This window comes from Syngnathus scovelli, chromosome 5, assembly GCF_024217435.2.
Source record: "Syngnathus scovelli strain Florida chromosome 5, RoL_Ssco_1.2, whole genome shotgun sequence".
NCBI classification, from domain to species: Eukaryota; Metazoa; Chordata; class Actinopteri; order Syngnathiformes; family Syngnathidae; genus Syngnathus; species Syngnathus scovelli.
Genome location: NC_090851.1, coordinates 6,704,711 through 6,730,300, shown reverse-complemented (window position 1 = coordinate 6,730,300; position 25,590 = coordinate 6,704,711). Strand labels below are relative to the sequence as shown.

At 40.0% G+C, this 25,590-nt stretch overlaps 1 protein-coding gene across 1 annotated transcript; it reads right to left on the bottom strand.

Annotated features, from left to right (window-relative positions):
• Nucleotides 1-6,422: 6,422 nt before the first annotated feature.
• On the bottom strand, nt 6,423-18,970 carry ugt8 (UDP glycosyltransferase 8). The gene is made up of 6 exons (XM_049720381.1): nt 18,733-18,970; nt 15,350-16,182; nt 13,659-13,801; nt 11,190-11,266; nt 10,575-10,794; nt 6,423-9,992 (listed from the first exon to the last, which is right to left on the bottom strand). The coding sequence occupies exons 2-6, from the start codon at nt 16,178-16,180 to the stop codon at nt 9,617-9,619; spliced, it is 1,647 nt and encodes a 548-aa protein (XP_049576338.1). The 5' UTR covers nt 16,181-16,182; nt 18,733-18,970; the 3' UTR covers nt 6,423-9,616.
• Nucleotides 18,971-25,590: the final 6,620 nt, after the last annotated feature.

The following is a 25,590-nucleotide window of genomic DNA, read 5'->3' as shown; positions in this document are numbered from 1 at the left end:
TAGCAATCTGCTACTTCAGTCTAATCTGAAATTGTTGGACTGAAGGAGTAGTCTAATTTCAGATACGGTATGGCTGTTTAAAAAATAATAGCAGCAACGTCATGGCTGTCTCATTCATATATGCAAACCTCGAGGAAAAGAGCAGCAGTCTGCACACTGAGGCGCAGAACTGGCATCGTTTGAGCAAAGGGAAGAGATAGAAGACTGCTCCTCTCACCTCTCACTTCAGTAGGTCAACAGCATCTTTACTCCAGAAATCGGCCTTGTCAATAATTTACACGGCTTCATCAATATTTCAATCACAACAAGCCTTATTTCTGTCCTGCCTGTAACACTGAATCTTTAATGGTCAACGGAATTCAACGGTAGAGAGTTGAAATGCGCATGCGTGTCCATCTATTGGCACATGAACTGCTGACTGCCATTCACACCAAGCAGCGTTAACATGAGCAGCATTATATCACTCAAGGCTATGCTGCTGATTAAACAGAAATAAGTTTTTTTTTTGTTTTTTTTTTTAACTGCCTCATCAATGGAGAGTGTCTTATCTCTTCTCAGTGGCAAGTGTTGTGAATTCATGCTGCAATGTCTGGCTAGTGTATGAAGAAAGTTTGTGAAGTGATTTAAAAAAAAGAAAAAAAAAGTGGGAAAGCTTTGACATTGTTGACATTGCTGAGAGCTATAACAAGTCAAAGCTCGAGTGCTGTTGCAACAATCGTTTCGGAAACTTTTTTCTTTGTGTATGCGCACAGAAAGATTACAGTTAATAGGGAAAATATATATAACATTTGAATCTTGACTTAGTTCCGACAAGGGGAATTTAAACAATGAGGGAGGGCACAATTTTTCATCACTGTTTCGTCACCCACAAATGATCGCCCGCTACCTGACCATGTGACAAAAATGGAAGAACGTGCAAAGTCCACAAAAGCCCAGATTTGATCCTCAGAACTCTGAGACAAAGAGGCTAATTCTATACGAGGGCCACAAGGACCGCTGCCTTCATTCACTGATTCTTTGAGTTCTTTCCTGTTGAAACCAAAGATGATTAAAAACAAGAAACTTTTGATTAAAAACAAACTTTTGAATACAATATGCTACACATTCCCATTATCCTCGCCTCGTCTCAGACAAGAGCATAAATGCATTGTCTTTACTGATCAGACCGTCTGAATGTAATCATTGGCAAAATGGCCCGACTTCTCGCCAGGTACCATTGAGCTGACATGAATTTGAGATGCAAAAAAAGCACTTATCCTGGCATCATTGACATGTAAATACTAATGGAGGGAAATGGCAGATGGAGAGGGAAGCGGGAAAAACAGAGAGGGGGAGTCAAAGTGACAGAAAAGCTTTTGAGGTCTGAAGTACTGTAATAGTCCTCGTTGAAATGAATCTGATGGTATTCAGATCGACACAATCTTGGATGAGCCTCAAACTCACAGAGAATCGTCTCCTTGCAGTGTCAGTCGTACGCAATTTAGTCGCAGGGTATGCTGAAAATGGCGTCGTCAGCGTGTCACGCGCCAATGGCGGCCTGTGCTGCGTGTCGGGCCCGTGCCGTATGAGTGATGACAGCCGGCAACTGGCTTCCGTTGGGATCTAATCAAATGTGGAGGGCCCACGTGGCTGCAGACCGATAGAGAGGCGCGCTAACAGAGCTGCTCAAGGGAGACTCATCCATCAAGCACAGAGCGCCAGGCTGCCGCTCGCAAAGATGGAGAGCTCGCTGACGGGCTCCTCAGTGTGTGTGTGTGTTTGCTTGAACACGCGCATGCTGATAGGTGCGCGGATATCTGCTGTTTAAGATAACCACATTTGATATCTGACATGAGTGTTTACACAGCGTTTTGAAGGTGGATGATGACTTTATTGAGGCAGCAACCACTCGTGCACTACTCTGTCTACTATGCTGTTTGCAAATGTCAATTTCCCCTCCAACTGTTATGTTATGAATCACACATTCAACACAATTTGTCCACATTTGATACTGCACAAATCAAATTTAAATTTGAGTGAAACCAGTGAAACAGAATTGCTCTGTCAACATTGACAGCCACTTGTTGGGAGGCAGAGTATCTAGAGCACAATCATCTGTGCCCCATTTGCTAACAAACACATTGACATATGTCAGTCACGTTGCTCCAGGCTGTTTGAAAGGTAAACGGGAAGTCATATACCTGTAAAAAACTAGTGACGTTACAATGAAGCTTCAAATTTGCTTCATGAACCAGTTGTCATAAAGGAGTCAAAAGGTTGATGAGGCAAATTTGAAGCTTCATTTTTCCATCACTCTTCTTTGAATCAATGGATTAAGTCAATTTCCATTATTTCCTGCAAAAAACATGTTTTAGGGGTCACATTAGATTAAATTCAGCAAGTTGTAGACAGTAAAATGCCTTCATTCATTCATGTTATTAATGTCAAGCCAGTGTAGCCTGCCTGTTTCAAGGCCCAAAAAACGCAATACATGGCAAGTTAAACAATTGTTTTAGAGTGCAAATCATAGCTTGGATACCTTTGTCCTTACAAATCTGAAAACAGAGTTGTGATCAAAGAAAATGAAATATGTGATTGGGATCAAATTGTACACTGAGCTCAAAGGGAACGTGTGTGCGCGTGTGCAAGTGCGTGTGTTAATGTGCGTTTGCGTAAACAGCACACCTATGAGGTCAGTACCTAATCCCAGCAGCCCACACGTCTCCACTGACCTCTTTGTTATTGCTGCTGTCTGAGATGTGTCAGGGCCGCACCATTCAAATCATACCTTCTTGATGTTTCCAGCGCCGATTAAACGGATAGCAAATCCTAGATGCTCATTGTTGAATTTAGAAAGGACAGCTTAAAAAAGGACTTTTAAACAATTTAAAAGATCATCTCAAACCTTGACACAAAGATTGTATTGCTAAATATTGATTGTTACCTGTAACGAGCCTGAGAGCAGTGGCTTATACTTTCACAAGCTTGTATATTGGGGGGGGGGGGGGGGGGGGGGGTAAGCAGAGCATTTGATACTTTCAGCATGACTTAATGTTTATTTAGTATTTTCTGAAGAGTTTTCAATCACACACATAATTAAACATCTGGCTTGGAAAGTCTCTCCAATCCAATTCGCAATTTATCACAGATATGGAGAATGAGCCTGCACGCTCCGCTTTCGGGGACGTTTGAAACAAAAGTGAAAATATAGGGAGCGACGGCTGGAAAACTGTGGGAAGGAATTAAAGGAAGAGTGGAAAATAAAAGAGGTTGAGTCGAAAGCGGGGAAATTAATTCAGAGTGGAGAGGAGCACAGAGTAAATTACAGAGAGGCTCAATGATTTTTTTGTGCCAGGAGAACATTTGGCCAACTCTCTTCTTGTGGGTGACACACACAAGGCATCTGTCCATTTCAAAGTCAGTGTGTGTGTGTGTGTGTGTGTGTGTGCATGCGTGGGTGCACGTGTGTGTGCGTGCAAATGTAAGATTTGACATGTGGTCACTGGAGTTTAGAGATTACAGTCAGAGGTGAGCCAAACTGACAAGTGTTGACATCCAAACTACATGATTTATTTCTGATTCCAGCCTAATACCCTTTCCCAACCCTTTCACAAACACAAACACACACACACACACACACACACACACACACACACAGGACTGATTGATATAAAAACTGTCAGTCTCTCCTTCTTGCTGCCAGGCTTCTTCTAGCTACATGTTGACACATTGACAGGATTTGATCTATCCATAAACACTGACACAAACATACACACAGATCAATGGGCCAATGAGGAAAAAAAAAAAAAAAAAAAATCACAGGTACCTTCAGAACTCTTCAAATGTTTCTTTTTTTGGTACTTTTTTATTTTTCTTTGTTTGCCGGTATGGGTCCCGGAGCAAACACCTGTTTTTTTTTTATTTTATCGTTTTTTTTTATTTTTATAGAAATGTTATATTGAAAGGCTATAAGTGTTTTTAGTAGAATATTTTGGATTATAAAATCAACTCTTTTCCCACCCATGAATTTCATATCAGATGTCCGTACCGCTGGTGCCCTCACACTCTCGATTGTGACCACAACGAAATTAAATTGGACCACTCCGCCATAAAGGCTGCCTATAACCCACCCAGAAAACACGCAACCTTTATCCCAGAAACAAGAACCATACGAATAACATTTCTGCTTAACAGTATTTTGTACATTTTCACTTTCATGCTGGCTGCCTGAATGGAGAGAAAGCAGTTTGGTCAGAACCAAAATTTTAATCAGCACCCATTATAACAATCTCCTCTGAAGTGTGCCCTTCCGGCCACTTAAATTCTGGCTTGAAAAGTCACAGACGGTAGTTTATGAACTTTAACAAGCCATGTTTCACACGTTAGTATGCACCCCAAGATTTTGATGTTGGCACATTTTTAATTGGAGTATAAAAACTGGGACTGTCACAACGGACTAGAATTACGTCAGCACCACCCTTTCTCCTCGTGCATGTGTTGCGAGAGCTTTGCATCAGATCTTCACAGATTTCAGCTTTCGTCCATACAACAGGTCCTTCAGCTGTTGGTGGGGATAGAAAACTAAAGTGGAAATAGCTAAGCCATTTTTGGTCATGGAATAACACTGCCTTCTACTGGATTTGAAGGAAACTACTCGATGGGTGCAAGTAGACTACCTTTACACAATAATATTCAACTAAGCCTGATTTTTTTATCTTTTATTTTTGAGGAAAACAGGGGAGAGCTCGCACACACTTGTGGACAACACAAATACAAAGATTTGAACCCAGATCTCATGATTTGGAGGCAAACATTCTAACTACTGTAATGCCAAAACAGCATTTGATTATGTTCAGATAAAAGAAAAGAGTGAAGAATGGAAAAGGGCTTAAATTAATTAAGCTTTCTCTAAGCTCACGCAAAAGGGTTCTCACCAATGCTCTCCTAATATTATCATTCCTCCTATCTGTTTTAATTTAGTTTTCAATGAACATGCATGTTTTTTTAAATGTGGGCAGAAGTTGACAGTTGGAAAATCCACACACCAAGACCTGATTCCAGATTTGAACCCAGTGACCTCTTGATGAAGGCAGCCATACTATAACATTTGGAAATCAAGTGCATGTTGGACAAAGATTAATGCAGCAATGCAGTGAGAAGGTCATGATGACACGATAACATCTTCCTACTGAACACAGGCCACCATTAAATCGAGCACTAGGAAGATGTCTTGAATCCTCATCTCAGGCCTGTCTGGTGTGTCAGCAAACGCAAAGGGTGCCAGATTGCACCAGTGGTGGCCACAAAAGAAAACAGCTTGAAAGGTGTAAATTAAACATAGCTGCAGACGTTTGCAAGCATGATGAGCGAAAGAGGTCTGCAAGCCTCCACAGGCAATGTGAATAATTAACAGGACCAGTGAGCGAAGCCGGGTACCAGGCTGGGTGTTTTGTTACCCCACCTTCACTCAGCATGGGTATTCAGCATTAGATAACCGTATCTGTCTTCATGGCTTGTGTGGAGCTGGCTACTTTAGATGATTACACTATCTGATTTCTGTAGAAGCCTCTTGCTGTGAGGTAACGTTTCCAGACAGAAAGTCTATACCAGCGCTCCCCAACCTTTTTTTGCGCCACAGACCGGTTACATGTCAGACAATATTTTCACGGACCGACTTTAATATAAATAATAAATTTATAATAAATATATGAATACGATTAAATAAAATGACAAAACAAATACAAAGCGCATTAAAAAATAAAATAAAATAAAACTCACCATGATCCAACATGTATCTGCTCTGTAACTTTGTTTCGGTCGCGGTGACCGCAGAAAATTCCGATGGAAAGGGAAGCAGGATTTTCCGTACATTTGTGGCGATCGCGGGATCTTCTACCTTGATTTTAATGCAGCTTTCTTTTTCTTGGAAATTGTAACCTCTTCTTTTGCATCCACATTGTAGGCATTTTTCCTCTTTCCAAACATCTCTTTTTCTTATATATTTCGCTCGCTTCGGGACGGGACCGGGACGAGCGTCTTGACCTGGATTTACCTGTGTTAAGAGGCACAGGTGCACCGACGGATGCAATTTGGGGAGAATCCCCCAAATTTTCATATTTTTCAAAATAAATTCTTACTCATTTTTGGTAACTTTGCGGGCTCGACTGGGGAAACATGACCGGGACGAGCGCCTTGACCTGAATTAATTGATCGTCGATAATATATATAATATATATATGTTTTTTTTTTTCTGTGCGGCCCGGTACCAAATGACCCACGGACCGGTACCGGTCCGCAGCCCGGTGGTTGGGGACCGGTGGTCTATACGACCTCTTATCAAGCTGAGACCCAAAACATCATCAACTTGGATATCTGTATTAATCATTTTCTTTATTTATTTAAATGTTGCTTTTAGCAAAGTGACCAACAAACGTAAGCATGACTTCTGCAAAGCTTTTTATTGAGCATTAGTATTTTGTTTACATTGCAATATTTACAACACATAATGGGAACATTTTAAAATCAAGGTAAAGTAGTTTAAAATCCAAACTAAAGAATGAAATGTAGGGAAACACGGTTGAATTCTCATGTTCATTAAAAAAAAAAAAAAGTGAAGCTACAGATTAAAACAGGAGCTACAGTAGAACATCTTTTACAACATTAATACTGAAATAAGCAAATAACAATGTAAATTCATAATTTTGCTTCTGTGTCTTTCCAGACCCTGTTCATAGCTTGTGAAGCACTTGATGGCCAACAAACCTGAGAGCTGCATGTATTACTGATGATGAAAATGATCATTCAGGTATGTTTTCAGCAGGCATAGGTCAGTGTCATTGCAGCTCACAGGAGAAAGAATGACAAGAAAGCTTTCATCAACTTACAATAGGTTGCTGATCAGTTAAATAATTCACTAATGCACTGTAATGTATTACAGGCTCTTTTCAAGAGAATTCATGAGGATTTTGTGTAAAAAATGCATTGATAGAAAATGGCATTATTATGCTTGCTCGGAGAACCCACGTTATTTTAAAATAAACATTATGAAAGTTGGTCCTCACACTAACAAAAAATAAAATGTCCATTACAGCAGCTTGCGCAGGCATGTTGTCAATCATGTTGCTAGGGAATAATATTGTTATGTGCATCATACACGCTTGTAAAATTCCTGAACAAATCAGCACTAATTTCCAGTAATTAATTAAATAGTGTCTTTTTAAAAGGTAGTTAAATAGTGTATTTTTAAAAAGTAGTTTTAACAGGAGACTTTCTTTAAATGCTCAGAACTAATGTATCGAGGCCTTTGTCTGGAAGACTTGGCCCAAATGAAGGTCTGCGAGGCTGTATGGGTACAATATTTTCCTATAACGCAAAGTCATCATTTTCTTCAGACAGTGCCTCTGCTCTTTGCCTCAATTCCGGACACAACAAATTTAACTTACAGAATTGAAAACAACCAACTCATTAATTATGCCCGGCTCCAGTCAGTATAGGTCACCCTTTTGTCTCACCATACAATATACCCGCCCTGCATCTGCATATAGACTTTACAGCAGCCTATTTACATTCCGGATACATATCAAAACGTCATGGAGCAGATTTACACAAAATGAAAAAAATGTTTTGAAATGATGAACTCCTTGATAGACAGACAGATAGACAAACAGACAGACATCGCTTTCCCGTTTGGGAACTAGTGATGTGCCAACAGCTGTCTGCACGATATTCACTAATTCCAGCTTGGAATTAACCAGTTGCCCTAAATAACATATATTCTCTTGTTATTCGTACCTGCAAAGTGATCAAAGCATCCAGACGTGATTTTTACTACGTATTTGCAGTTTCACAGTGAAAGTAGGTCCGTGTGTACTGGCACCTACAATTCAGTTTCTACGGCCCCACAAAAACCTGCAAGAATCATGACAAGCAAGTCTTTTTTTTGTCACATAGACAATTTTACAATGCTTGGTCGTCTTGGTTGTATATATGACGTCAAGCAAAACCCATGAACAGGAGATGCGCCAGCATGCTGTAAAAGCCAGCTAACAATGTTGGAAGGATCGACATTCCCATCAAAGGCATTGAACAAACATGGAAATTAAATTGTAACTTGCTCCTTTCTTAACTGAATTTCATGAGCTTTACTTTTTTTGTCAAGGCCAACGTGTGTCCTATCAAAATAATTTTAAAAAGTTGGTATTTTTATCACACATGAAATGTGTTTAGGACTTTACTTATTCATATCTGGGGTCTTAATACAAGTGCTAATACCCATAATCTATCAAATTACTATGCAGATAATACTTCAATTTTTAAGTATGGATACCCAATTCTGGGAGCGCATAATATTTGAATACAAAGAAAATTTGGGGTATGTGTGTATTGTTGTTGGGACAATACGGTAATGCATCCTTGGGTAGCTCGAAAGATGATATAGAAATTCGATTATTATTATTATTATCATCTCATATTACATATACTCTTATTATTATTTTATTATACACTACATTTGCTTATACATTAAACCTGCATGCATAAAAGTAAATCAAACCATTTCACTCTCAGGTAATCACATCCAGGGTGTACATTTACTTCTGCACTCACCAACCGAACAACATGGAAAGAATGAGATTACAGTTTTATATTTATAAATCTTAATAGTAAATCTAAGTATTCGCAATCTTAGTCATATTAATCCAAATTAGTTTGTCAGCTCCCAATGACAACCACACGCTCACAAATGAGCAACCCAACCAGTGATTCAACCTGGTCAAAAATCAATAGATACTGTAACTATCTGACCGATATATACATTAAATAGATATGGATTCAAAACTACATTGACAGGGGAAATCAGACAAATCAGCAGCTGACCAAACCGATACTACCAATTTCATTAGTCATTCATCATTAATTTTTGAATTACTTTTATTTGTAAACATACACCCTAAAAGCAGTCTAGCAGAAATTGACTCGCATCATGTGATAATAATCTAATTAAACGTGACATTCGGGGGAATTATCTGACAGATTTACTATATTTAAGACAGAGGACGATTTCACAGGTGGGGTGTAATTCAGACAGTAACCATACATAAGTAAAACTTGACATAACATTGGGGATATTAGAGCGACTGCATATCCATCATCATGCTACCACACCACAAAATAAGTCCATTAAATAAATTAAAATAAGATAAAACATCCATTGTTAAAACTCGTTTATACAGTAATAAATAGATGTGCCCTCGGGCTGATGCAGACACTCGGTGAACTTCTCATTAAATATTCCCAAAATTTTAAAAGTTCATGTGTGGTTAGTGATGTCGCCATCATGGTCATTCCACTCTTAGAAGGCCAGAAAGATGTGCTGGAGAAAAGTGTTTCATCCTCAGTGTTCCAATTTGGTGATATGCTGCAGCAGTTGCTATTAGATTTTAAATTCTCCTCGGTGGGCGCACTTTCACACATACACACAGACACAAGCGCTCCATACAGATATTGCATATCCTTCTTCACTTGCCTCTTGATGCAGACCTAACAAGGGCTTTCCTCTGAAGCTTTCATAAAAAATAAAAACCGAGGGTTCACAGCCTTGAGCAACTGCCTCCTCATCCCTCTTGGCCATTTGAGAAAATTAATTCACCTTCTTCTCCGTCTTTAAGGAGCCGTTGCCTTTGTGTTTACCGTTGGACAAGCAGTGGCAGTATCCATTAACCATGTTTCCCTCCTCCCTGGAAACGCCGCCTTCTTGGCTCTTGTCACCATATTTTGCCCTCAGTAACCGTCCCAAATGTCGCAAGGCAAAGACAGAGATAACCAAGGCTGACCCTATGGTGAAAATCACATCCAGCAAGAAGTACTGGTAGAGGGAAATGTCATATACAGCAGAGCGCAGGTGACCCGTGCCATTGTGCCGCAGGGTATAGTTGATCCAGTAGGCGGCTCTTGTCACTGGGTGGTCTGGCTGGTCTTTGTGGATAGTAGAGAGAATGGTTGCCCGCTGTCGGTACCTGCAGAGTGGTAACCTTTTTTAGGTCATGTAAATTAATCGCGAAACACAAGCCCTAATGACAATACACTGAAGCCACTTGCATTTTTTTCTTAGGGGAAAAATGTATCCTAAATGTAGACAAATTGGTCATATTGTATGACAATGATATCAGTCTGCATCATGACATTGTTTTGGCAAGTCTGTACTTTCAGCGCAATGTTGAACAGAACCAAAGTTTATATGGTGTGCTAAATTTGGATTTTCAGGAAAATAATTTGAAATGCAATCTCAGTGTGTCTGGCATGTGAACAGAGGTGATCCTAAAATGCGCAGAAGAAATGAAATCACTCAAAATCTTGTGTTTGCTGAAATACACGTGGTCTAGCGTGTAGCTCATCTTTTTATTATCTCATCTATAGAAGAGATCTAAAGAAGAGCAATTCAGGAGGAGATAGAAATAGAGTACTTTGGGTAAATGAGGCGCTGCTTTTCGCTCTAATTTCATGGAGACGTCAATGAGACGTCTATTTTATGCTTCATGTGAACAAAAACAATAACAATGTGTCAAATTAAATGAAATACAGTAGAAAAGCCATCTCACCTTGGGTCATTTATGACAGTGAAGAGGGCATTGTAGAGGTCATCTGCGCTCATGCTTTTCCAGTGCAACATAATGCCCATACCTTTGGCAGTAACACGGGTCATTGTGTCGTAGTGGTCTCCAAACAGGGGTACACCCACCACTGGCACCCCGTGGTACATGGCTTCAAAGATACTGTTCAGCCCACCGTGACTCAAGAAGGCTCTAATGTTGGAATGACCTTATCAATAAAAGACATGAGTTGTTGTGTGATTATTTTTTTTTTTTATATGTGCAAATAACGCTGGCAAAGGTTTAATAAGATTGACACCAGTGACTCATGCACATTAGAATGCGGCACTATGAATGTCGTTTTGTAGTTGCAATGCTAAAAATGTTTGCCAATTTTTGCATTTTTTATTCAGTGTTAAAAGCTAAAACAAAACAGAACTACTCATACCAAATAAAGTCAAACAGACAGTCATTCAGGACTGCACATTCCTATTTCCTGAGACATCCACAAAATAAAGTAGGCAGGAGAGGAAGGATTTGTGAAGGAGGTGAACCATTGTGGGTACACTAAAATGCATTCTAAACGCTGAGCAGAGCTGTCCTGAAATGCTCTTGTGAACTCACCCAATAAATCATTCTGAGGCATCCAATCAACAAGCTTGGTGTTGCTGCCGATGTTGCTGGGCGGAACACCAGAAAATCTGTTTTGAAAAAAAAAAAGGGGTGTAAGCAAGACCATAATTCACATTTTACATCATGATTATGAATAAATGCAATCACTGACCTACTTTTGCCACAAATCTGTGACAAAGGTCACTGCCAGACATTCAAGTCTAAAAATGAACACCTGATATACTTGGTCTATTATTTAATGGCATCCTTATATTAAGTCTATGATGAATTGTTTTGATTACGTCACCCCCCTCATGCACATTATTCAATAGTCTTAAATTGATGTCTGTATATTATTTTCATATTTTCAGGAAGAGGGGAAAATTTGCATCAGTTTAACACATTTGAATGATGTACAAGCCATGTACAGTACATGATCAAAATAAGTCAACCTTTTTCAAAGATGTGAAGCACAATTCAACGTGTCAGAGATGTATATTACGGAACACAAACATGGATTGCTAATACAAGATGGAAGAAACTGGTCATAATTTCCCATTGTGGAAAAAAGTTACAACTGGTCTTGAATGGGATTTCATTTCCCATTCTAACACAAGCAGCAGCCAATGCAGACACATCCGTTCGTCAAAATCTTTTATCTCACTATCTGCAACAAAACACTAAGTCACTGTGCTGCCAATCAAGGCCTACATTCATGCAGGCCAATGATCAATGACACGATTCATTGGGCTTGATCCCACCTCATTTCCTCAGCCCCCTTCAAAGCCGATTTTTCTACAAATGTAATCGCCTTGAGTGTCATACTTGGTGGCTATAACAACATTGTTAAGAATATCAAAGTCATTCAATATTGGTAGGGGAAAAATATGTCAATACTGACACTCTTAGTCAATGACTGGTTCAAAAAATGAAAAAATAGAATAGTATCTCATATTTGCTAGTCTCTCTTTTGTGTCATTGTCTATGGGTCAGTGTGATGAATAGGTAAATGATTACATAAAATTGAATTCTCTGCTCACGGACCAAGCACAAACATTTACCCAAAGTTCATGTTGAACCCTTTGTTACTGATTTATTTGCAGAGCACATACTCATGCCTGACTTATCATTCATTTTTTTTTGTGGCCAAAGCAAAGAAGTAAAACCATTCACAGAAACCCCAGCTATGCAGCAAACACCCTGTACCGTACGTGAGAGAGTTTACGTTCGACAATGATTAACTAAGTGAATTTTCCAGCCCTTTTGTACTGCCACTTAGTGTGATAAATTGGTTCATTCCATCTGTGAAATCCTTGATTACAATAACACATGAGTCATCAAGAGAAGTGAGTCTTAAGTGCTCCATTTTCAATACCAATTGTCCTCATTCAGGTTCACGGGTGAGCTCAGGGTCAGAGACAGCGTCTTTGAGTATGAGCCACGGTGGCCATGTCAGAGCCCCAGATTGCCAAAAGCTACACAAAAATGCCCAGAAATTAATTCATTCTCATTTCTCATAAGAATATAATTTTCAAAAAGCCCCACCAAATAGTTTCAGGGGAAAAAATATTGTCGCTTTATTTTTTTTTAATGTTCCTGTTTTGATAGCTATTTTACTATTCCAATATACTGTGCAATATCTAATGGCAGTATTATTTACTGAATGACGCATTAATTAAAATGTTTGTGATATCCATCCATCCATTTTCTGAACCGCTTAGTCCCCACGGGGGTCGCGGGCGTGCTGGAGCCTATCCCAGCCGTCATCGGGCAGTAGGCGGGGTACACCCTGAACTGGTTGCCAGCCAATCGCAGGGCACACAGAGACAGACAACCAATCGCACTCACACTCACACCTAGGGACAATTTGGAGTCTTCAATCGGCCTACCAAGCATGTTTTTGGAATGTGGGAGGAAACCGGAGTGCCCGGAGAAAACCCACGCGGGCCCGGGGAGAACATGCAAACTCCACACAGGGAGGGCCGGAGGTGGAATCGAACCCGCACCCTCCTAACTGTGAGGCGGACGTGCTACCCAGTGCGCCACCGAGCCGCCCTGTTTGTGATATTTTAAGCAAATTACTCAAGTACTCAAAACACGATGTTCCAATGAAGATGGTTTCTTGCATAAATTTCATGTGCATAAAAAATCTAGTTGTGTACCCTATTAGTCCAACACATGTTTTTAGAATGCATGTGTTTAGAATGTAGGAAATAACTAAAGAACCCAGAGAAAACCTGAGGAGAGCAATCAACCACTCGAGTGAGACCAGATAAAAACCGGCCGCACAGTTTTAATTCAAAGCAAGCCAGGAAAATATATAGCAGCAAAATCAGAATGTATTACGTGAAATATTCAAATTTCAAAGCAGAGGTGCTTGAGAAACAAGGTGGGAAAATATCAGGACAATTAAGTGGAACATTTCCACCTCATTTACTCTGATAGCTGTGACGAATAAACAAGGAAAGGGTGGTACGTTACCTCCAGATGACTTGCTGGGGTAGCCTGGCGAGAGCTCCTGCCAGTTTATGTGCAATGTCATGGGAAAGGTACTTCACCCCAGCGCCGAAGGACACAACAACAAAGCCGTGCTCTGCTGTATCGTTAACCCATTCTTCAAAGTCCTGTGGGAATATGTAAAAAAATAAATGGAAAAAATGACAAATTTGTATTATAACACGCAATGTTCACTGCTTCACTTCAAGTTATGTAAATTATGTTATTACTTGTTGTAGAGTTTCATCATGTGCAGTTTCAATTTGGAAAAATGAACAACGAACGAAACTGATTTCTGGCCAAATAGGCAAAACTTGCCTTTAAACAAGATTGTAGTTGACTTGTGTTATTTTATAGAGTGATTGTGTCAACAGCAATAAAGATTACAGTATTGATATACATGAGGCTTTATCTAGCGTTTATGATTTAACGGGGTCTGAGGTCATAAAACGGATTCAAAATGTTGTTAGAGGGTTGTCTTGCTGATAAAGAAGGAAATAAGTCAGTCATATAAAACCTCGTTCCAGGTCCAAATTGTTGTCAATGTCAGTTTGATTTCCAGGCTTCTATTTGAATACCTAATGTCCCATTTCCATCTTTACTAAGTGAATAATCACAACAGGATATTTTAGTAAGCAAAAACGCTGCTGCTGCTGCAGCGAAATGGGTACCGATTATCATACTGCAGCATCAAAAGCCAACATGCAGCAATCGTTTTGCACCAATTTGTTTATTTTTGTCATTTATCACTCAGGGATGTTAACAGGATGGCGTGACACTGGTCACTGCTCAAGGAAGGATCAGAGAGGAGCCATGTCTGAGTCTTCCACATCCAACAGACGGCGGTAAATGGTCCAGCTGTGGCAGCTAAAACCGGCCCTGGCACGGAGTAACTGCAATGGCACACTGTGCTCTGTGTCCAAGCGGAGCAGCCTGCTTGTCCCTACAAGGAAGCCACAGTGACCCCATAAAAAGTCTCAGTGTCCCCTGGCTTCTGCCAAGAACAATGGCCTCGTTCTCCCTGCGCTTACATTCTAACTCCCTCACACATTAGGGCACAATGCTCCCTCTTGGCCAAAGAGGCATTCCAAAACGTCCACGCAGAAGATACCAACGACCCGCGCTGTCTTTGTCCAAACCGTGGACTAAGTCCCTCCTACCATCACCCTCAGCTGTCCGTCAGTCTCTTCCCTCTAGTATCTACTACATCGATTTAAACCAATGACATGAGTTCAACCGGAGTCAAATTCCTTATTTGGCATGCACAAACTTGGCCAATAAAGCTGATTCTGATTCCTCAGGCTGCTTTGTGTACAATTTAGCGGGGACATGCAAGTAATAATAAAAAGACACAAAGAAAGCATGACAAATAATATAAATATTTCATAAAATGTTTACAGCAACGACAGTTTGTGCAGAAAAGATGTGAATTAGCTACGACTTCTGTCCCGGACGTTTATTTGAATAAAGTGTCTAAGGTTAATTGATGGTCAAACTGTTAATTTTGACCCTTGGGGCGGAAGCCATCAGTTCATTGTCGATTCTGACAACATGATGTCGATGAATCTTTGAGGAGTGTTCAAAGTTATACTATAGAAGAGAAAACGATTAAATGTAAAGATAGCACATCGTCTATTTATTTTTAGTATGTTGGCACATGGCAGCTTGCAACTCACATGTGGCAGTGGATTTGCTGGTCTGGTGAGGATGCCTCCGACGTACACCACGTGCGGGAGGGTGGGCCGGGGGAACTCCAGCGCCAAGTCGGTGCACAGCATCCACATCTGGCTGCCTCGCACCAACTCGGTCATAGGTACTTGCGGCTTTATTCCATGCTTCATCATGATGCGGTCGTACTTGGGGATCACGATAAAATGGACTCCAAAGTTCTCTAAGAGGTAGACGATTGTGTTGGAGATCCGTTGGAACAGTGACATGCGGTCGGTCAGCAGCGAGTTGAAGACGGGCACGTACGAGAGCGGGGCCGGGGCTCCCACCTCCGTGGGGTACCACAAACCTGTGCTGACCACGGCATATTTCAAGCCGAGAATATGCCCGAGAACAAACCCGCACATTTCATTGGGGTCCACCAGCAACAAGTCAAACTTGACCTGCTTGAGGCGGTCCATGACCTCTTTATTGCCTACTACTGCATCGCAATTCTGACTGTAGTGTTCAAGAATGTCAAAAAGCTCCAGAAATGTAAGGCGGCCTGAAAAGATGTTGTCAACTTTCGACTGCAGGAAACTCTCGGCTGTGCTGCTGTTGAACACGCCAGGGTAGCGCTGTAGTTTATAATGAGGGGAAGGGAGTACCTCGCGACCCTCCGAGACAAGGAAATGGATCTCATGGCCCTCGTGATGCAGAGTGTTGGCCAACGTCTTGAAGATGTACATATGCGATTCAAACAGGGTTGGTGGGACCACAATGATTTTGGCAGCCCACGATGTGCCGAGATGCCACGTCACGAGGCCGAGGAGGACAAGTAGTGATGAGGGCAGGAGCATGGCTAAAATGAGAGAAAATAGTCATATTAAAACACATACTTGTATAACTTATTCAACTGTGCACGCTCCATCACTGACACGCTGTGGGTAGCACTATCGTCACCCCCCCCCCCAGAAAAAAAAGATACAGAAGAAGAAACAGTTGCTCTGTTCACAAACACCAACACAAAGAGCAATTCTTGAGTTTTATCACCTCATCTATGGCATAATATTCATATATTCCTTCTTCTACAAACAGAGGAAATGTTTATCATAGAAAATTATGAACATTTTGTGAATGTTTCATGAATATAAAAAAGGCACATGGTCACACTGTGGCTTTGCAAAAAGATGGAGTCTCACTGGACTGGCCTGAATGCAACACTCGAGAACATGCAACCAGCAAGCATCAAAGTGTGAGACAAAAGCTGAAACTCAGGGTCTGTTTTCATGGGACTTTGTAAAGTGGTGTCGTATGGGCCACAAAAGCACCCATAACATTGTGGTGCAAATAGTGATTTTATTTTGATTTATTTTTTTAAATACTACCTCAGTAGAAACAACTGAAATCAAGTGTATTCTATAATAATTTTTTTTCAGAGTTAATAGAAAGTACGTACATAATATAGAATAAAAAGGGTTTCTAGTTATTATCTATTAGCCTCACATCATGATATTTTACTGGTGCATATTTTAAGCCACACAGGCCCATGCACGGGTAGTGTTTTCAAATACTGCAACTGTAAGAAAAAAAGAGAAGAGCTTGCGGGCATACGACACTGTTGTTCAAGTTCAACCAGTTTTGTTTTTTTTCCCTTGGGATATATCCTAGAAAGTGGTGGTAGTAATATGCATGTATTGCCAAAACTACTGCAGCTGTTGTCATGATGCTATCTGTAACGTCCCGTTTCAAATACATTATCATGCTAAAATGTTAAGGTGGAGCTTGTAAGGGGAAAACAACACTTGCCGTTTTTTTTTTTGCTGAGTCACAAACCAGTTTATAGAAGCAGTCTACACAACATCTCGTCAAGCTTTCATCATCAACAACATTATCTCATCTAATGCAATGACGGTATACGTGAAAAGTTAATATCAGCCGTAAGTATCAAATTCATTTTCTTTCACTTTACACATTCATTCATGATGACTTGCTCTCATACTATCACTCTAAGGATCACCACACATGAACTGGTCCGACAAGCTGTCTTGCTCCATTAGTAGATGCCGACTACACCAACAAAACACAAGTCAGCTGTCAAAGTGCAGATAGCAGGCAAGAACAAGGCCAGAAAGCTCATCCATGCAAGGGTGCATTACTATTTGCAGAACGGGAGAGACGTTGTTAATCCAGGAGCAAATATGCATGACTGTTGCAAATATTTGACGATACATTAACATGTAAAATATGATTAAGAGTCATGTAACAATTCAAATACAATATAAACCTAAAATAGGGTTTTCTTGTAGATGTCAAGCAGCTTCATGTTTCATTTGTTCCAACTCTTGTTTCATAATATCAAAGTGGGTTTTACAATTAGGGGTTTCTGCCTCAGGATAATGCTAAATTGAAAATATTTAAAAATTTAAATGTAGTTAACTATGTCAACAGTTTATTGTAGACATTGACTTAAAAGGATCATAAAAGCACAAAGTTGAATATGTATTGACACCAACAAGTGGAAAAACACGACTCTAACTCAACACGCAAGCCCAAATGCAACTGTAAAATATGATTAAGAGTCATGTAACAATTCAAATACAATATAAACCTAAAATAGGGTTTTCTTGTAGATGTCAAGCAGCTTTATGTTTCATTTGTTCCAACTCTTGTTTCATAATATCAAAGTGGGTTTTACAATTAGGGGTTTCTGCCTCAGGATAATGCTAAATTGAAAATATTTAAACATTTAAATGTAGTTAACTATGTCAACAGTTCATTGTAGACATTGACTTAAAAGGATCATAAAAGCACAAAGTTGAATATGTATTGACACCAACAAGTGGAAAAACACGACTCTTAACTCTTGTTTCATAATATCAAAGTGGGTTTTACAATTAGGGGTTTCTGCCTCAGGATAATGCTAAATTGAAAATATTTAAACATTTAAATGTAGTTAACTATGTCAACAGTTCATTGTAGACATTGACTTAAAAGGATCATATAAGCACAAAGTTGAATATGTATTGACACCAACAAGTGGAAAAACACGACTCTAACTCAACACGCAAGCCCAAATGCAACTTTGTGGAATAATTAGATTGGGAACGACTGATGTAAGCAATAAAGAACAAAAAAAAAAATTAACGAGTTGCAGTAATAGGAAACGCGCCACCCTGGAGCGATTTCACGCGTCATTTGTACCCTTGTGCAGGAGTGTCGGTGAACGCAACACGGTCACCTGGTTACACCTGTACCTCGAGAGGGCTTTGACTGAGCAACAATTCGGGGCACTATAAATAACTTTTAATTTGTAAAATTTCACTGTCGTTTTGCTGTCCGATCGGGGGGGAAATCAAGTTAGATTAACCTGAAAGTGCGTAACACCTGTCCGAGGTGTTTCTGGCCATACCTTGTGACTTGAATGTTGTTCCGGATCGGAGGAAAACGCCTCTTTTGGTTCTGTTCCCTTGAGGTGAAGGTCAACTTGGGAGCCCAGGAGTGGTAGAAAAGTGATATCAAGAGTACAGCGCATGTATGTTGCCAAATGGTTGCCCAGGTTTGGAGGACGGCAACCAGAGGGAGTATTCAACCAACTGTAGCTGGGTCCGGTGGCGGAGGGAGGAAGGCGGGACTAGCAGCGACCCAGGGAGGGATGGAAATACGGGGAGTGGCTGAAAATGGCCCGCGGTGCTCGGTTGAGGAAAGAGAACAATGAGGTGGGCGAGACTCTTGGTTTGTGTTACAGGTTGGTGTTGATGGTGTCAGCATTTGGGATGAGCCCTATAGGGGACGGGACTTCACCTGACTTGTGTTTGACAGCAACAGCCTATAAAAAAAAAGATCTCACTCCCCTTAACATTAAGTGTCAGTGGTGGTCATGGTCCAGGAAAGCTTCCACATCTGGCCCAAGGCCTGGTCAGAACCCTAGCCAATTTATCTAATCCAAATTTACAAAATTAATTGACCTTGCTTGTCTAGCATATTTAATTGTTCATATTAATTTCAATTTACTCTTCTTACCATTTGATTTGAAATCGGGAAATTGGTAATTCGTCTGACTATAAGGTGAATTTTTCCCCGATTTTTGGCGCCTCCTAGAGTCCACAACATCTGCCGTCCTTGGGCCTGGAACATGCACAAGGGTCTTTGAAATCTTAAATGACTGTTTTATCAGTGACACACCACACTCAAAGATTAAAAAAATCAGGCAATGAACAGTTTTATTTGTCTTATTTTATTCTGCTATGGTTATCTCAACACAGAGCACCACACACATAAATATTCTGATGTCTACCTTATTCCAAGGCTCCGGGAGTCTTTGTGTAAATCATGGGTGCGACTTCCGGTATGAACCACAACCAGAAGTGTTTTGTTGACATGGTAACTGGTTGTGCGACTCCACAGTTACAGACTTTAACCATGTGGGAACACTAATTGTCGCCGTTTAAAACATTTCAATCCCACTTCCAATATTTGCAGGATGCGAGGGGGACATTTAAAAAGTGGCCAGCGACAACAGTCGCTGTTTAGCTACTTTCTAAACTTCTCAGAAGTTGAGGCAGTGAGCAATCTCAAAAGCTTTTAGGTCTATCATTACTTGCAGAGTAATTCCGTTTCCTGATAAATAAAACACGTTGCGTTTTTGGGTGGAAAAAATGGGCCACACTGGCCTCATTTAAGAATAAATGGCTTAGATGATTTGAAAAATATAAAGGTGGGAGGAATCTGGCACTTCACAACACTCACTTTCATGTAGAACTTCTAAAGGATTGGTTTTTGGTGAGGCTCCATATTAAAATATTGTGAGTTGGTGAGTTTCCTATTGGTGAATTATCAATCGGGAGTAGTTTAATGTAAAAGGACATCATATTGTTTTTGAAATTTTCCACCACTGAAAAAAACAAACCGCAGGACTAAACATTTTTATTTTAATTCCTCTCTCTTTTAATTACAACTCTGTGCAATTTATGAACAATTAGGTCTCAGGCGGAGCTCAACACCTCCAAACATTCTTATCAGGCAGAAAAGAGTGGGAAACCTTAAGCTCTTCAGGCTGTAGTTTGGTTGTTTTACGCTGATACTGGGATTTTGAGAGTCACAACACAAAGAAGCTCATCTGTTTAAATAGTAAACACACACCCACACACGTGAGGGGTTTGCAAATGCCTTGTAATTTGGGGGATGGGACCCTTATTGTGTGTGTATTTAAACACAAATAATTGTTTCTTTGATAACACTCATCTGTTAGTGTGTGCACTCACACCACCTCCCAACAGCTCCCTATCTTCTTCCATACATCCACAGCTCCAACCTTGGTAATCTTTTACCATGAGACCAAACTAAATCACTACATTAGAGAATATCCAACCTCTTTGCCCTTTAAATAGAAGCCGACAAAGCAGAATAATATGTAGATTTTTGTGTCCATGAAGTCTTACGAGATTGGTACTGGTTTCAAATGATCGCTAGATTCAGGCCTCATAAATCGCTTTTTCTTGGGACACAAAACTAAACAAGAAGTGTAGTAAGAATTTGTTGACCAGATTTGTTGATCTGTACGCAAAACATGTAAATGTCCCATTTCAGCGAGTTCTCTCTGAGTGACAGGTGACTCAATACCAAATCGCCCATGACTCCTTCGATGCACCAAAACGAGAAACGAGAATGCACCAAGACAGTGCAAAAACACACTCATGATTTCTCCTTTTGTACTCTTTATCTTTGCTTCACTCTCTCTTTACACCTCTTTCTTAACACTGCTCTCTTTCACCTCCTTCCTTCCCATCTCCTGTCCCCTCACATATCAGGTGTGTTACCTGAGCTCTACATGAATTCTTAATCACCCCAAGACACCCAATCTACGCAATGACGAGGACAGATATCTCCTGTGAGGACTTATAGTGTTTGTCCATGTCTATACATGTGCATATGGGGGAGTGTGCATGTTGAAATAAATACATAATACATGATACCATAATTTCCAAGTACTCGTGTAATCAATTGTATCACGTTCTGAATTTGGAGAGTCTTCAACACGTATGAGTGAGGAGGTACCATACTCATGTTACCCTTTTAGGTAATAAAACAAGGATGAATGGTTATGGATCAACAACCTTTTATGAGGAAAAAAAATATCCTTCACATCCTCACAGATGCCCAGAATTTAGAAAATTATTTTGTCAATTCACAAACACAATTACTGGGTCACCACATTTAAAAAATTGAAAGATCTTGAGGTGTGGACCAAGCCTTAGTCAAATACTTTACTTTGCATTCAAAGGCTCTCGTGTACATAAATCGTCTCCCATTCTACGTTTGAGTTCCATTAAGATGTCTGCTTATCTTCAGTAAATGACAAAAATGGTCATTATTCCAGATAAGAGCCTCTTTGTGTACTTATCTTATCTTGGCCAAGTGCTTTTTACTGCTTACTGGTAGCTCATTTAATCCCGAGTGAGTACTCTAAACACTATATAACGGCTTCGTGACTTTCAAGTTTTAAACCTCTATGTTCATAAAGTTGACTGACACTTTTGTGATGTCACAGACTTCCTAAACACATCATCATCATGTAGTATCGGCACAACCAATGCAAAATCAACATAAACATTCTGCCTCATCTAGTGCAGTTTTATATAATAAATAGAATTTTAATTATGAACATGGAATCCATCCTAAAAGTTTAGGAAATTCTGTGCAATTCAGCATATATTATTTTAGGAATTCATGGATGACTGGATCAGATTCTGAGGAAAAATATGCATCCAATACAACTATCAGTCAAAAATACAAATCCCAACAATTATGTTTTTCCTGACGTACTGTAAACAAAATGCAATATTGTATCAAGATTCTTTTTGGTAGATAAATGTAATGACAAGTTATGGCCACTAGAGAGAGCACAAATACCTTGGCATAAAGCTCAGCATCAGTCCTTATAATTAGACAAGACATTTTCAATGACAACATGGTAACATTGTTTTTATCCCTGCCAGATGTTACATGTTTGGCATCACTGTACATACAATAACTTGTGACATAGAAACTGCAACTGGCGCCTGACATTTTTACATATTCAATTCAATGGAAAGAAAATATCTCCCTTTTTAGAAAATAGTATGTCATTGTCACGTCAAAGTAAAAAATGGTGACACATGCATCGTTGTTGTTGGTTATTTTTTTGCTTCATTGAAATGACAGAGTTGCCAGTAAAGGTCTTACATCAATGAGAATGGAGGTCAAAACACTCCGCCATCAATTCCCTAGATCAAGTCTGTTGTCTTCCCACTCACACCCTCCACAACTGACTCTTGGGCGACTTTTCCTTCCCAAAGCTCACTCACTGGCTATGTAATCAGTCGTCTCAGCACTGGTCATTTTCTCTCTGCCTGCCTTATCGCTTCCCTGCAGTTTCCTTCTATGTCATTACTCTGCTATTAGCGTTGCATCCTGAGGCTGAAACGCTGACCTTATAGCCACAGCTATGCTCAAAACATCTGCCTGTGCAAGATAACACAATCACCTTGCTTACTTCTAGCTGCATAAAACAATGCCCAAGAACAAATGCACCTATAGATTTGTTTTTTGCACTAAAGAAGTCAATTCACGTATAGGAAGCAAACACCACATTTGGCAAACTGCTTGCTTATTCCTCAAAAACATTTTGATTTTATTGCTTTCCCCCCCCCCCCAAAAAAAAGAGATTTTTGAGTATTTCCTATTAATTCAAATGTTTGAAAATGATCAATCTATGACTTTTATTGGTAGTTAATATTTACAACGTTCATTAACATTTACAATATTTTTATTTATACCACCAATTGGCATGTTTCAATCAGGCCCCCATTGACAAGGCGTAACCAATCATTCTGTTTAACGTGCAGCCACAAAGGACGATGTGAGAGGCACAGACTGCATTCATTACCATCCAACCTTTTATAGTCAAGTCAAGTTTATCTGTATAGCCATTAATCAAAAAAGAGTCTCAAAAGGCTTCAGGGGCTCACAGTTCACAAAAATCAATGACATCTACTGGTCTAGACCCTCTCTAATCAGGCCAGAAAAAACTAAAAGAAAACCCATTTAAGGGAGGAAATAAAGAAAGAAACCATGATAAGCGATCATAGATGCAAGGAGCCCCTTCAAGGGTGAAGAGGCTGTAATGGATGCCAAGTGGGCAGCATTTATCGCATGATATGATGCTGTATGATGTAGGTTAAAACAGCATGACAGTCCATTTAATAAAATGAAGCACCACACTTAGACGCCTCTGGAGAAGTGGCTCCCTTTCGGAACTGCCCCAGTCGATCTATGCAAGAATAGTCTGCAGCATCACCTTTGGAGAAGTGGTCCTCCTCAAATCTTTTCCAGGCTGGTTGATGCAGAATTCTTACAGGAGAGGATAAGCGGAAGTATAATAGGCCAAAATCTATGCAAATATAGCTCAAGTGACAACTCACATAGTCAAATGTAGTAACTTGAGAAAATAAGTAAATATTATTTTCATCATCAAAGACCAGAATAAAAACCAATATAACTTTTTGCGCTGTCCTTCGAACATCTTGATTAAAATATGCCTAAAAAAACGTAATAGCCTTACCTTGACAAAGAACACGTTTAATTTCTTTGGCACTCACTTAATTATCTGAATATCAGTCAAACTGGAACGTTTCACCTTGCAACTGACTCAAGTTCAGTCTGTTTGGTCTCGCATGACAGAACTTGCTTGTACAGTTTTGAATTCTAGCGAGTGTTCCGCTACAGTAAGCTACCCCTTACTCTCTTCTGATAGATTTTCAACAGTTTTTTTTTTTTAAAAACGAAATCCTCTCACTTCACCTCCCTGGTTGCTCTCATTTCCTCTACCCCACAGCCCCCCGCCTTCTTAGTGAGCAGGTGCACCGGGACAAAGCTACTGAGCTGTGAAATCTCCACTCCTTGAGACACATTTCATGCCTCTCCTATCAAAATGCATACACACGGGATGTCGACCTACTTTCCTCCACGATTCGTATCTTTTTTCCTGTGTGTGTGTGTTTAAATGCAAGTATACCATTATAGGTAAGTGTGAAACATTTTTTGGAGGGGGGGGGCAGAGGGTATTTTGATATTAGCATAATTAAGAAGTTTGTAAACTTTTGGGTAAAATTGTTGGTGCTTGTATGCAAGCTCACAGGCATATGTGTGAGCTTGTCTCTGTCTGTTGCTGACCACATCTACATCTTTAATTTCTGAGATTTGAATAATGTATGAGGTCCACACACGCTTACGCACACACGCACTTTACTGTTTCCATTTAGACAAATATCACCCACACACTCTTATCACAAACGTTTTGTTGATGTGAAAGAGCAGAGCATTACGTTAGCTTCTTGAGTTTCCTGAGAACAGATTGCCTGTCAGCTTGAACTACGACCCCACCTCAAAGCTTTTTTTCTGGTATAACCTGTGTGAAGAAATCTTTCAGCAGTTTAGTGGTCCAACCAACCCAAGGAGCTCTCATGATTTAGTGATGCATGCTTCATAATACTAATTTGACTTTCATCTCTCATATCTGAACCCTGTCATCATTCCTGTATGCCCACACGCACGCTCATCTTTGTCCACCACCTTTTGTGAGTATGACTATTTGAAGCTGCAGCCTTGGATAGTCTCTATACGGCAACTGTGCGTACTGACATTTTGACCCCTCTGACTACCTACATAATAGCAATTCCTCCCGTAGCTCATACTGTTTCGTTTTTTTTTTCACGCCGATAGCTGTCTTGCTGGACTGAATTCCTTTCAAATACACAAAACTAAGTCAACTGAGCACTTCAATGAGTGCTTTGATAAGTACCCTTGAAATGTCAGACATTAACCATGTCCACAAGCGAGTCATCACCAGTGAGAGTGCTTCCTGCTGGCATCCCCACCACAACGCACACAAGACAAACCATATGTTGAATAAAAAATATTGGTAAGTATTATCATCATTCCCATATGAATAAATATTTTTGAAAAATACTGTATTCCCACCTTTGCGTCAACAGTGTAAGAAAGGTATAGAACCATTTTTCTGAGAAAATACAAGGCAATAATTAAACTAATGTTCTTTAGTATGTTTATGAACATTTGTAGAAAATATTTGTTATCTTTTGATACAATTTTCCCTGTGTGCGAGTAGCTTGGGATGGATTCCCACTCAGTCATGCAGTGTCTGCTGTACACTAGAGCTTTGGTATCCTGCAAGTACTTTTATAAAAATGTTTTTGTCAGCCCTCCCAAC

Excerpts from the sequence above, each read along its gene's own strand:
- ugt8 (XM_049720381.1), bottom strand. The coding sequence starts at position 16,180 with ATGCTCCTGCCCTCATCACTACTTGTCCTCCTCGGCCTCGTGACGTGG. Across the intron at positions 11,267-13,658 it reads CCCCAGCAAGTCATCTGGAG|ATTTTCTGGTGTTCCGCCCA; the intron begins GTAACGTACCAC and ends TTTTCAAAACAG. Across the intron at positions 9,993-10,574 it reads ACTGTCATAAATGACCCAAG|GTACCGACAGCGGGCAACCA; the intron begins GTGAGATGGCTT and ends ACCACTCTGCAG.